The following is a 14,269-nucleotide window of genomic DNA, read 5'->3' as shown; positions in this document are numbered from 1 at the left end:
CTGTTTTGCAAAACAGCAGCAGGGCATCCAGTCAGTCTGCATTTACCTACAGGCTGATCCTAGCACAGCTGTCCGTGACCGAATTACACTGGTTTTGCTATAATAGAACAGCAGCATTTTTAGCAGTTAGATTACTGCAAGCATCTTTTTTAAAAAAATACACAGCCCAGGATGGTTTTAAACATAGTGTTTCATATAGTTAAAAATCAAAGAGTTTTACGTTTAAAATACAGCAATTCCATTTTGTAAAAAAATGACTTCCCAGAAAGCTTGTTGTAAGCATAATCCAAGTCTTTTCTGCTTCTGTGATAGCCATATTAATGTCTGTGCTTAAGTACTTGGAAATCATTTGTTTCTTCACACACAGGAAATAATGAGCGAGTAAAGGGCATTCATATTTCAGAAGACCCACAAATTTTAACTGTGCGTATTAAAAAAGCTAAAATTTTCTTTGCCTTCTTTCCAGAAGGACTTGGAAAAGACTAAGCAAACCCCAAATGCTTATTATGTGTGCCTTAACATGAAACTATGCTCCTACAAAACAGGAATGTTTTTTAAAACATTTTAGTGGGAGAACACTCTCTTGTGAAGTTTTGTCACAACTGAAGAACAGGATCAGACTTTTTAAAAAAGCTTCAGTTCTCTAGGAAGAGATAAATTATAGCCTTCTACTGCTGTGCATCAGCAGTGTATCTGGTATATGCTAATAAATACTTTATAATATAGGTGGAAGGCTGTTGGGAAAGCATATAGTGGTCTCATTTCCTCTACCCAGAAAACTCAGTTCTAAAAAAGCAAGGAATCTTTCCACCAAGGAACAAAAAGCATTTCTTGTCCATATATTGCTTTTCAGTTTACTTATTAAAATTATCTGCTTTCAGCCAAAGACAGATTTTTCCCTCAGGCAGTGAATGCTTCATTTGTCAAGGTTTGCTTCCGTTTTGTACTAACCTTATGAGAACACTCAGGGCACCCAAGGGGGTAACTAAGGTTGCAGGTGCAAAGGCATAGGCAGCAAAGTTTGCAGCTTCCCCCAATCCCACTGCAGAATAAAGAACATTTGGAACAGGTTGAATAAGGGGTGGTGGAATAAAAGGCATACTATTAGAAATATTTTGTATGGCAGCAAATCTAAACAAAAATCTTTTTTCTACAGTATATATGCAAATTTTCCTTCAAAATTACCTGCATAACCTCCTTTAGACATAATAAAGGCTGAAGAAAGTTAAATACTTTCCCCCTAAGTACCCCTAGAAGCTGGATAGATTCAATGCCATTGCTTTTGACTTGATATTAAATAAAAGGTTGTTACTCTGCAAAGAGCTCTAAACAGCACAGTATTTGAGAGATGGGATATCAGAATGGCATCTGTCATAAAGGTGATTGCAAAGACATTTCTTTAAGTGAAGGGAGTGAAAAATCAAGGAATAAATCTATTTAAAACAATCTGCTTTATGTGGCATTTTACATATAGGTTGAAAGGAAAGAGGTAACTTACTTGACAGCAATCCAGCCCACCAAAGCCATTCCTTCAAATAAGAATATCCACCTTGTCCTGAAAGTGGAAAAAACAATCTCCTCTTAGAAGAGAGATCACCTTACTACAATAAACAAAAGTACAGCTTCCCATTTGCATCTAGTCCTACAAAGTACTGAAAGAGCATGTTACCTGGACGTGACATGAAGTATATTTTGTTTGATTTTGAGAGACATTTTTATTGATTGCTCTGCTGTGAGTGACTTGAACTTCTGAAAAATTATATTTGACTAAATATACATGGAGGGAAAGTTCCAAGCAAAAGCAAAATCTCCATAAAGCTTGCTGGTGAGCTTAAGAAATACTGCAAAGTGCCTTCCCAGGTCATATCCCATATATTCAAACACAGTCAGCTGCAGTTTGAATCTGCTTGAAATTAGAAAGAAAAATGCCACTGCATAGATTAATTTTTTTGACATAAAATGTAAGCATTTTGAATATTCAGTAACACATTTTTTCAAATACCCAAATTCTCTGGAACCATATATTGCAATAAACACAACAAACAAAAGAAAAACTGCTAATGCTGTATATTTAAATCCATGCAAAGGGAATTGTGAGATGAGTCAACGCGTCTTTTTCTAGCTATTCTTCTGTTGACTTTGATGAAAGAATAGTTGTACTGACTGTAGAAACTTTTGTATGAAGTATCCTTTCTACAGCTCATTGCACTTCCTTTACAAAAAAAACACAAAACAAATCCTAAACCTAGTTGCCATCTTAAGACTTTCCGAGGGGGGAAAAGGATGGAAAAAAGAGAGATAAAGCTATTTTGAAGGGTAAGATGGAGCATTTTATTTGGTAACTAACTGTTGTCAGGGAGGAAATATCACCAGCTCACTAGACTTAAAACTCACCACTGCACCCATAGCCCTAGGAATTCTGAAATCCCAGTCCCTGTAATCACACGCAAAGAAATAATACTGTATCTCCATCCCTAGCCAAGACAAGACTTCTGATCCCTGTTGAAGCACAACAGTTTTCAACTATGATGGCTTTAAAGATGTGATCTGTGACTCGAACCTTGATTTTGCAAAGTTATAAGAGGCATTTGTGGCCCCAGCAGGAGCAAGGCAGGCACCACTGCTTACCAGCTCGGCAGACTCCTTTGTCTGCTAGTTTCAAAAGTCCTTTCTTCTTCAATATGAAACTAGAACCAATAAAGATACTGGAACCTATTGCCAAAACCAAGCCAATGTAGAGGCGATACTTGCTTCCAGATGGCATGGAAATGCTCTGGTTCGTTTCATTGAGAGTCCCATCCATAGAGGAGAGGAGAGAAGAGCGTGATTCAGACACGTTGATGATCTGGCACCACGCTTGGCAGGAGTCATGGCAAGCAAAAGACAGCACAGCACCTGGGAGGAGAAAAAGGAGGATGAGTGATTCATGAGCCAGGCACAGCTCTGGAGGAGCCCCGTCCTCACTCTGCTCACTCCTTTCCATGTCTTCCCAGAGCACTTGTCATTTCTGACCATGCAAATAACTCACAAAACCTACCTAATATACACACTGCTGCCCCAGGTCATTACCCACTCCTGTAATTCACTGATGCGTCCATTATTTTATATATATATATATATTTTGCACTACATTGGCTCAGTCAAGCAATTGGGGCAATACCAAGGAATGCATCAAATATTATCTTCAATGTAAAATTCAACTTAAAAACTTGGAAGCTAACCTGAAACCTCAAGATGAAAGGGTTCTTTTGTGTTGTGCAGACCACATCCCCAAAACACAAACATATAGCCAAACCCATGATTTCAGCCTTTCCTGCTAGAGCAAGCCTGCTGTGATTCCAGGCTTGTGCTTCTACATTTGTACCTGAGATTTGGAAACAACAAATAAAAAAAAAGAGACGGAAACTCTATAAAGGGAGCAAACTCTTGCTACATGAGGGCACTAATATGTTTTATTAGCATGTACAGTGACTACTGAGTGAGCCAGATCTTCTTTGACCATTCATAAAATTTTGGGGTGGAGGCCTCATTACACCTCACAGCAATTTCCAGCTCACCTCAAAGCCCCCTAGCTGGAGGAAGACCACAGCCTGCAAGGGCCAGTCCCCCTGGCCATGCCTGCCATGCAGCTGCAGAGCGTGTGATCCTCAGCTGGGACTGAAGCTTCACACTCTCAGCCAGCCCACCCTTAGCAGCATCCTTACTATGGCAGCCCGTGGGGGCAACTTCACTGTCATCAGCCTAGACATGCTTTTTTAAAGGAAGGTATTGCATTTCTGAGAACAAACGGAGTCGCTGTTTTGCGTGGGGAAGGAGGGGACAGGCAGCAATGATGCAACAGGGCTTACAGTGGTCTAGGCTGACGTTTCACAGTTTCTCATGGTAGCCTGCATCATGCAAACAGCATGGATCAGACAGTCTAGGCTGGAATAGCTTTTAAGGACAACCTTTTTGGAAATAAGAGGTCTTATTGTGAAGACATGTTGAAATACAAAACAGCTGACGCAGAAGTACAAAAGCTAGGTCCACTGTGATTCATACAAAGCATTAGATGCCACAAACAATTTTGCTTTGCATGTTTCCCCTTTAATTAAAAAATTAAAGTAACACATAAAAGAGTCATCCTGCTGAGTGGTACCATCAGTGATACACTCACTTTTTTTTCAACTGAAAAAAAACACTTGGAGACTTGGTAGAAAAGGATGTGCTTCTGTGTCTGTGCATACTTCAGCTCTGCAAATACTAATGTTCGGTCAAAAGTAGTTCACTGCACAATTAACTACAAGCAGACTCGGATAATTCACCTAATACTGTTTAGGAAGGAATACTGAAAATATCAAAAGTATAAAACCAGTATGAAATTTGACAGCATATCTTCATTTGCACCTGACAATATCAATACTAACACCCTTTACAAGTAGACACCACCCTTTACAAGTAAGGAACTAGAATGCATACCTGCTCCCAGCTTTCCTGTGGAATACCGTACAACAAACATACTACAGGAAGTTACTATTTGTTTTTCAGGCTGTGCAGTCACATTTCCTTGTTTGCCAAGAGAGTTTCTTCAAGAGGAGTTGTTTTGTATTGCTAATCAAGACTTCGTAAAAATGGCCACACAAGATAAGTATGCCCATACCCTGTAGCTGAAGATTAAAATCTTAAAGAACTTATATCTACATGAAATTACTTTTGTGTAGTACGTAGGATAGATAGTATTGTGCCATTTATAATTACAAGAAGCTGCAATTTCATAATGTAAAAGAAATTGAATTTGCATCTCATTCTGAAAGTATTTTAAAATCCTAATATATTAGCACAGTCTTAGAAGTAGAAGAATTTTGCATAAAGTTTTGACATAATTATTAAAGATCAAAACACAAACAAAAATTACAGAGAAGTCATTTAAGCATAAATGTTTCTCTTAGCTAACACATACCAGGACAAGGTAAAAAAAGCAGCGAGCTTGCCAGTGGATGTAATCCCTTAGCCGTCTCTACCTTTTAATGATGCTAAACCAGACTGGTCGTGGTTGTACCACCACCACTCAGCTACTACAGGCTTTATGTGAAAATCAGCAATACTTTTTGCCTTTACCTAAAAGAAAGCATGAAGATAAAAACTCCTGATAAATACGGTCTTTTAGCTACCTGCAATGGTAAAGGCAGCTTTCTATCAGTATGTTGGGTTCCTTCAGTGAAAAAAGTAACATTCTTCGCTCCTTTTTTTGTGAATGGTGTCCTTCCATTTAGCTGGAGATGAATGGCAAGCTTATTCCCTTTCATAGGACACTACTTTTTCTACTGATCCTTAAGTTTTCCATTCCCCAGCAGACTTGATGACATCAAATTATGAAAATTTAATCATGCCATCTGCAGTAAGTCTCTCGGTGACTGCCACAGGATGCTTCTCTCCTTTCTGAAGTACCACCTTTGCTCACACTTACAAAGACATGTTGGATCTTTTGCCTGTTCCATCTGCCAGCTGAGAAGAGTCATCCTGAATGGTTGTGATCTCTGTTTATTGTGCTGAGAAGCTTTCCCTCGTTTTAAAAGGCATGTCATTTGTTCCACTCGCCTGCAAAGTGGTACATCATTCCACTGTTCAAAGAACCACCTGAGAGCTGGGAAGAGGAGGTGATCCAGGAATTACTGTTACTTTATTGCCTACTGTGAAGGGTGTGAAGATCACCTGGAAGGACTGAGGAAGCTCTGAGGCTGCCTGGCTCGCCCAGCACCCAGTTTCCACAGCTAAGCTAGTTTCTCCTCCCATTTCCAAACACCAACACGAACCCGTCAGCAGAACCCCTCCTCGCAGAAATAAATTCTCCCAGCTCTGACTCAAGGCCAATGGCAACAGGGAACCCGTCTGCGTTCAGGCAGCCACTGTTGCAACTTCTGAAGTTTCTACAGTTCAGCTACATCTGAAAACGTTCCCTCCAACACCTAAATGTTCTCCAAGTTGGGCAGATCCGCCAGCCTGGTACTACACGCTCCTTGTAGCAAGTTTAACTTGCTGTCATTCTGCAGTCCTGCGGGAGCCTAGGGCTAATGTCCCCTTTGGTCCCTTAGTGACAGCCAGCTTGGCTTTTACTCTGCCACTGAAGATACTGGTCCCAAGTCATCGGGAAAACTATTTGCTTTGATTAGCCTGGTAATGTGGCCATTTTCACGGCACTCCTGAGCCAGCTCACACCTGGCAGGAACCCGGGGAACACCAAGCCGGCTTTCACCGAGGTCCGAACGTAGACGTGCCGAGAAGCAGCAAGGGTTTGTCCCCGGCGCACCGCCATCCACAGAAATGCACAACGGGCGCTGAAAAGAGGGCTCAGACACGAGCCGGCCACGGGAGAGGCGGCGCAGGAGCCTCCCCGGCACACCGCGGCGTGACACCGCGGCGCTCCTCGGCACACCGCGGCGTGACACCGCTGCGCTCCTCGCAACATCGCTGCGTGACACGGCGGCGTGACAGCGCTGCGCAGCGCGGCGGACGCAAGCAGGAGTCGCGACAGCCGCTCCCGTGCGGCGGGCGCAGGGGCAGCGAGGGGGCTGGAGCGCGCCCCGCCCCCCCTCCGCGCATGTACCGCGCTCTCACCTGCGCCCACGGCCGCGCACGCCCCGCGCAGCGCCGCGTCCCAAGCGCCGCGCACCCCCCGCGCTCTGCCCGCCCCCCCCCCTCCCCCCGCGCCCGCACAGACCGACCGGTGCGGCAGGACGGGCTGGCGGGCAGCGCCTGCGGGTGCCCCATGGCTCCGCGGGCTCCGCAGCGGCCCGGCGGCGGCGGGGGCGGCTCCTCCCGGGCGGGCGCGGCCCGGCGCACCCTGCGCGCCCGCTGTGCCGCCCGCGGCCCCCGGCCTGGCACCGGGAGGCGGGCGGAGGTGGCGCCCCCGCCGCGGCTGCGGGCGCGGAGCGGACAGGCCGGGCTCCAGCAGTGACCCCCAGCGGGTTCCAGTTTCTGTTACTCGGTGTAAAGTCCCGGTCCTCACCCGGGAACTCCCACGAGCCCACCTGAGCACCGAAGGGCAAGGTCCCGGGGACCCGGCCGTACTTGTGCCTGCTGGAAGCCTCTATGGACTGCATTTCCCCCCTTCGCACCGGGGAGGAGAGCCGAGCCGTTCCGATGGCGAGCGGCCACGCCAGCGGGCGATGGGCGGCCTGCACCAGCTGAGCATCCCAGCTCCGCAGAACTAGGGCAGCGTCTGGCGGTGACTCCCTGTGGTTGAACAGGCTCCAGGGTGTTGTAAGAAACACTTCCCTTTATTACCCCATCCATAGTTCCAAGGTAGAAGGCTAAGCGCTTGTTTTTAACGTGGTTAAGTGAAACACATCTGTAAAATGTATGGCTCAATAAACCATCACATGCTAAGCTAGGGCTGCCCAGCAAACTTTCTGGGGCAGGCTGAAGGCCTTTAGCATGCACCAGAACTTCCCAGACTGGAGCCAAACCGAGCTGAAATTTAACACAGCTCCACAGAGCACTGCAGGGACGTGCTGGCTGAGGCGAGCAGAGCTGTAACCGTGCTTTGCAGCATGGCACCTACATTACTCATCTTTGGTTTTGAAAAGTTTTAGCTGTTGTGCAGACTGGAGAAATACGGTGACCGTGTCAGCAAGGTAACTCGGTTTTCCCTGCCTTAGGCATCCTGGACTCTGCAGTCCTGGGGTTAAACTGAGAGTTTCAATGTCTTAGTCTCATTTTTTATTTCTGTATTTGTTTTTTAATGTAAGCTATGTTAGGAGAAAAGGAGCATTGCATTTGTTTTTGTGCATTTAATTACAATTATTACAATTTAATTACAATAATTACAATGTCTATGTTACAAGAACTTAAATGGAAGGTAGCCTGAACTGAGTGCAGTCTGCTTTATAGAAAGTGTTTGACTTCTCTGTTTTAACGTTTCTAAAACACAGGTTACTGCTACAGAAGTGCAATGATTTTAAATAGTATTTAACACTGGACAATTAAAGTCTTAAAGCACAATCTGAAAATTTGGGAGCAAACTTCCATCTTCTTGCACAACATAAGCATGCCCAGAGGATAAAACCACGTATATGGACTGATGCATGTCTGCGGTCTGCTCTCAACTCCTATTTTGGTTCTGTGCCCCCTCAGATCTGTCAGCTCTGTGTGTTCACACCTGCGTTTCTGTCAAAATGTGTCATTTTTTTCCAGCTTCCTGCAATTTGACTGAAGCACATGAAATGTCAATTTTGCAAGCAACTCGGCAGAACTGCAGAGATGAAGGGAGGTGGTAACATCTGCAAGGGCTTGCTGAAGCAGCAGAGAGGATGGGAGCGAGTGAGCTGCCAAAGACCACCTCTTCCCCTGGCACAGCTCTTGCTGCCCCGCTGGTCAGTGCTACACTGCGGTGCGGTGCCCAAAAGCAGAATACTGGGAAACAGCGCAGTCAACACTTCTGCAGATCTGCCTCTGTGTAGGCCAGCTCCTTTAGCAGACTATGGACATCAAAAACTTTTCAACTGATGAATAAAATATTTAATCTGAGATACAGATTGTCAACAGCCAACTGAATATGATATGTCCAGGTGGCCAGGAAGGCCAATAGCACCCCGGCTTGTATCAGAAATGGTGTGGCCAGCAGGACAAGGCCAGTGATCGTCCCCCTGTGCTCAGCACTTGTGAGGCTGCACACTGAATACCGGGTTCAGTTTTGGGTCCCTTATGACAAGAAGGACATTGAGGTGCTGTAGTGTGTCCAGAGAAGGGCAACAAAGCTGGTGAAGGGTCTGGATCACAAGTCTTATGAGGAGCAGCTGAGGGAACTGGGGGTGTTTAGCCTGGATGAGGCTCAGGGGAGACCTTATCACACTCTACAAATAGTTGAAAGGAGGATGTAGTGAGGTGGGTGTCATCTCTTTTCCCAGTTAATGAGCAAAGGGATGAGAGGAAATGGCCTCAAATTGCACAAAGGGAGGCTTAGATTGGATATTAGGAAAAAAAATTCTTCACTGAAAGGGTTATCAAGCACTGGAACAGGCTGCCCAGGGATGTGGTTGGGTCGCCATTCCTGGAGGTGTTTACAAGATGTGTAGATGTGGCGCTTAGGGACATGGTTTAGTGGTGGACTGGATGTTCTTAAGGGTCTTTTGCAACTATACATTTCTTTGTTTCTTGGTTGAAAATCTTTATATAGCTCATGCTTCATGTTTTAAAATCTGCCATAAGCTGCGAAAACACCATTAAACTCTTTCTGAGAAAAAATATGAAGTCACAAAAAACTTGTAGCTAACAATCCAAGTGAATGGACAGATGTAAAGAACGTGCAATTTATAATATAGTTACAGAAGGGAGTGGCTACACTTCATGTGTGCATACAGGGTGTTGTATTGATGATTAGTACTTTGCATACTCAACTCACTTCAAAGAACTTTGAGACAATGCCAAGAAGAAAGAAACAACATAAAAGTAATTTATCAACATTGATAGATTTTTAATTATTTTGGATGACATGTAAAGGTCAAATGGGAAAAAATATAGTCTTGATATACAATCTTACCATCTGACATAAAGAGGAAAAAATGGCACCTATGACTGATGTAGATCAATGCCTGGATCATCAGCTAATGCAAATCAGCACAGGTCCAGTTATTTCAGTGCCAGCTATGGCTAAGCACAGATCAGCCTTTTTGTGTATGAAGTAACAATTGCATGTACTAAGTCAAAGCAATTTTGTGGCAGTTCCCATTTCTCCACAAGAGAAGTAAGGATGTTACAAAACTCTGCTGTACCTTTCTGGGTTACTGAACTAAGATTTTCCATTAAATGTATGGAAAACGCAAGAGAGAAGTTATGTTAAAATTCTGTTACTTATGCAACGAATGAAAGATTTGCTGAAATTGACTGTTAAGCAAACTCTGACTTTAATTGTTGGTTTTCAATAAAAATGAAAGCACTGAACATCTAGCCATCTTTATACTTTTACATTTATAAATAAAATAGTCATTAGAAACTGCATTTTTACGCCTTAATAAATCCCATCTTGCCTCTGTGTTGGCCATTAATGACTTAATTAAACAAAGTTTGTGTGACTTCTTGGCTTTGTCATAAATTCTTTAATTTTGTTGAGCAATTTTTCTTCATACACATATACATTGAGTTCCATACATCTGTTTGTTGTGGTTAAACTAAGCACCATACAGCTGCTTGCTCACTCCCCCTCAGTGGAATGGGGGAGAGAATTGGAGCAGTAGAAGTGAGAAAACTCGGGGGTTGAGATAAAGACAGTTTAATAAGTAAAGCAAAACAAGGAATTCATTCACCATTTCCCACGAACAGGCAGGTGTTCTGCCATCTCCAGGAAGGCAGGGCTCCATCATGTGTAACTGTTACTTGAGAAGACAAACGCCGTCACTCTGAGTGTGTCCCCCTTCCTTCTTCTTCCCCCAGCTTTATATACTGAGCACGATGTTCTATGGTATGGAATACCCCTTTGGCTGGTTCGGGTCAGCTGTCCTGGCTCTGCTCCCTCCCGGCTTCCTGTGCACCTGCTCACTGGCAGAGTGTGGGAAACTTGAAAAGTCCTTGATGTCAAGTAAGCCCTACTTAGCAACAACTAAAACATCACTGTGTTGTCAACATTTTCGTAACAAATCCAAAACACAGCACTGTACTAGCTACTGAGGAGAAAATTAACTCTGTCCAAGCCAAAACCAGGACAGTGTTATTATGCAGTCTTCAATTATATTATCATAAATACCGAAGACGATGACAATGGGTTTCAGCACAGTATGAAAAACTGTTCACTGTGAAGCTAGTCCAAGTGCAGACATGAAGCACATGAAGTAAGATCTATCTTCTTTCTTTTTTTTTTTTTTTAAATGATTATTTAGTGAACCTGCCTACGGCATTTTGAAGTCCTGCCCTCATTGCTTCCCTGTTCTGCATTACTCTGCCTGTAGTTTCTGCTGCCTGACAGGGTCCTAACACGAGCTCCGTTCAATACTGCAGCTACAGGCAGGTTTTTTACCTGTCCTGGCAAGCAGCCACACAAACATTGCTGAGCTGGATTTGACAGTGGAGCTCTGACCATGGGAACTCCACCTGTTCCAGATGCTGGGGATTTAGTGTAGACCTGTAGAAGCAACATGTAAAGGGGTTAATTTCAACGAAGACAAAAAATGGTGCCTCTAGATTGCAGTTCAATATGATTAGGTTGCTGTACTTGCTGTGAAGAGATTAATCCTATACATGTTGCCTTAAAAACACCCAGATAGTGCCACCTTAACTCCTACTTTACAACAATGAATGAAAGACAGGCAAGGCTAGATATATCAAACCTATTTTGACTACAGTGCATTTTCTACCACGCTTACATACATGGATGATTTTCTTTTAAGTAGAATTAACCTCAGCTGAGTCACCTTTGTATGTGTAAACATTTAACATCATTATTTTGTGCAACCATCCCAGATTTCCTATGTTATTTCAGTTTGAAATAAAATGCGCTAAACAGAAATCCTGACTGACTGTTCAGAGCTACTGGCATTCCTGCAGGGTCACCACACATTCTTTATCCTGGTGATATTATTGAATGAAGTTCTAGTTTTTCAGAGAGGCTTCTAGTGGGCCAGTCCCTCTGTTCCTTGCAGGTTACAGGTTAGGTGAAGAAACATCTCAAGCCACCCCAGCCTGGGTGGCCCAAGGATAGCCTCACTGCAGGTTCAGCTGAGGGTACACACATAACTGCTGGCACAGCCAGACACAGCACTTGTGCCCACAGATATTTCAGAAGTGCTGATCTCTGCTCAGAGCAGTCATGCAAAAATTAGTCTGGACCTGGAAGATGCTGGTAAAAGGCTTCGGCATAGTCTTTTAGCATGCTGTGGGGTGCTGTACCATGTGCTTGATAGTGCTCATGTCCACAGAAGGCTTGCAGTCTGTCCAGTGCTTTCCAGTTCCATCTGCATATGGGAATCTAACACACCAACGCACATGAATTGCTTCTACTTCCCTCTCCATCAAGCACCCATTTAACGTAAAAGTAAAAATACGGTACCACCTGCTGGTGGGGATACTGTGTGCACCGATGGGTTTCCAGTCATCAGACCTCGCTGGGGCCGATTGTGCTTCATGACACTGATTTCCCTGAGACACTGGTCTACACAAAAGAGTATTAAATAAGCCAGAAGCCCTGGAGCCATCTCAGCTACAGCACTTGCGACGTGACATTCATGGCTGAAATCGCATCAGCACTAGAAAAGACAGCACAATATTCGCAGAAAATAAGCTCATCAAAACCATGGTCCCAATCCAAAGACGCATCTGTGTACACAGCTACAACTCAATAAGCTGAAAGGCAATGCTGTGCCATTAAAGCCTGCTTATTTATAAATAAATGCATATGGACAATGTATCTAGTGTTTTGGTTGCGGGTGTCTGAAACTCGAGGTAGCTTTAATAGGATTGAGAAGAATTACAGATGATGATAAAGCAAGATACAAAAATAGATTAAAGTTGGCCTACTAAAACAATAATCCATTAGTGCGGTCATTCTCCCATCAGTCAAGGTTACTCCACTGGAATATGGAATAACAGGAAAAATATCTGTGAAAAAATACTGATGCTAAACTAATGTAATTGTCAGCGAAGTCAATGATAGCTATCTAATTAACTTTTAAAGGAGAGCAGAACTGAGAACACTGTATTGAGCTCACCCAGAAATTGTTCTGCAAACTTCTTTGTAGGTATGTGAGGTCCTGGCCATTGTCAGACAAGGAACTGGTCTGGCCCAGTAGGACTCATCTTCCTCTGTTTGAGAACTACTTTGAAAAACTCCACAGTAAAACAGATAAGAAAAAATAAGAGTTGCTTTACGGTATTGCTTCTAGTAAAAGAAAACTGACTGTTCTCTACCAAATTAAAAAAGGTTCTCTGGCTTGAGAGATAGAACTTAGACTTGCCTGCCTTGGTTGGTCATCTAAAACTTTTGGACAAAGGTGTGCCCCAAATGCAGGAGTTCACAATTAGACACTCCATGCTACCACGTATTCACAAAATCACTGCTCCGCGTTGAACACTGAGATCTTTCAGACTGCAAACCAGGCAAAAAACCATGAGAATGACAGAGGTAAAACTGATCCTGATTCAATAGGAGCTGGATGCAGTGACCTTCCAAGATTCCTTTTATATCTATCATTTAAAAATGGGAGTTGTTTTTCAGCCCTTCAAAGGAAACAGTGAAACATAAGCTAGAACTTAGAAGATTATTCACTTCTTTGGCCATTTGTTATGTTGCATACCTTACTGTGGATTTGTATCCACAGAGCATAATGTTATGCATTTCCTCATTGACCTTTAACATTTTATTTAATACATGTTCTGTTAAATTTCAAAAACATATTCTTTTTCCTAGAAAATGGACTGACTGTCTTCAGGGTTGGAAAACCGTAGCAGCAGATGTGTCAAATCTGTTTCTCTGGTCAGGAGGCTGACCTGTGATACTGAGCATCACTGTGGGTTTGTGATTAAACCTACAATGTGTCAATCCACTTACGAATGGCCACTCAAGAAATGTGTCTTAATCCTGGGGTCTTGGGGGGCTGGACTGCTTTCCTGGGTTCGGCTTGTTGTGAAGCAAAGTTTAAAAGTAATTAAGTATCTTTAACTATGTCTCAGTTGTGACAAACATACAATTTCAAATCTGTACATTCGCTCTTTTTGATGCTTGGAAACTTTACTGGATTTCATGCTCAGCAATGCGCTTCCCCCCCCCAAAAAAAAAAAAAAAAAAATGGGCTATGTAAAACATGCCATATTAAAGAATCAATCACTCAAGCTCCCGAGAACTTAATTTTCCTCATTCTTATGGTATCCAGCAGTGAAATGAGAAAGCTGAGCTATGCAAATACCTCAACATCTTCTCTTTCAAACATCTTCTCTTTCAAAGTACACTAGGATCCTCTCAGGGGCTTTCTTGATTGTGTGGCCATGACAGATGAACCCTTGCATATTTCTAATTAAGGAGGACTGCAGTTACTTTACAAACCATTTTGCAAAGTCATAATCCGTATCAAACTTGAAGATTAGTTCAGTATCTTAGAACTTCATCATCACGGCATTTTCCACTAAATATATAGTCACAGTTTTTAAAGCATCAAAATTATGTAAATAATGTAAAAGTTGTGCAATGTAAAAGTTATGTTAGATTAGTTAAGAACTTTCAGTATAAAATGGTATTTCCTATTACTCAGCAATAGGATAAATACACTAAAATAAACAGGAAAATTCTATTTATAGTGTTTTATCTAAT

The 14,269-nt window shown here is 43.0% G+C and overlaps 1 protein-coding gene across 5 annotated transcripts in view; it reads right to left on the bottom strand.

Moving 5' to 3' along the window:
• Nucleotides 1-14,269, bottom strand: part of NIPAL1 (NIPA like domain containing 1) — a 20,410-nt gene extending 6,141 nt beyond the window's left edge. The window contains exons 1-4 of one of the 5 annotated variants that reach the window (XM_080404327.1): nt 7,048-14,269; nt 2,629-2,895; nt 1,499-1,555; nt 952-1,042 (exon numbers count right to left, since the gene is read on the bottom strand). In XM_080404327.1, the coding sequence (XP_080260453.1) occupies nt 952-1,042; nt 1,499-1,555; nt 2,629-2,803 (323 nt within the window). In that variant the 5' untranslated portion in view covers nt 2,804-2,895; nt 7,048-14,269. Of the gene's footprint in view, nt 1-951; nt 1,043-1,498; nt 1,556-2,628; nt 6,395-6,594 lie in introns of those variants that run through there. The other 4 variants (XM_080404329.1, XM_080404326.1, XM_080404328.1 and 1 more) reach the window with 4 other exon arrangements.

Source organism: Falco punctatus (assembly GCF_963210335.1).
Source record: "Falco punctatus genome assembly, chromosome: 1".
Lineage (NCBI taxonomy): Eukaryota > Metazoa > Chordata > Aves > Falconiformes > Falconidae > Falco > Falco punctatus.
This window is presented reverse-complemented; position numbering and strand designations above follow the sequence as displayed.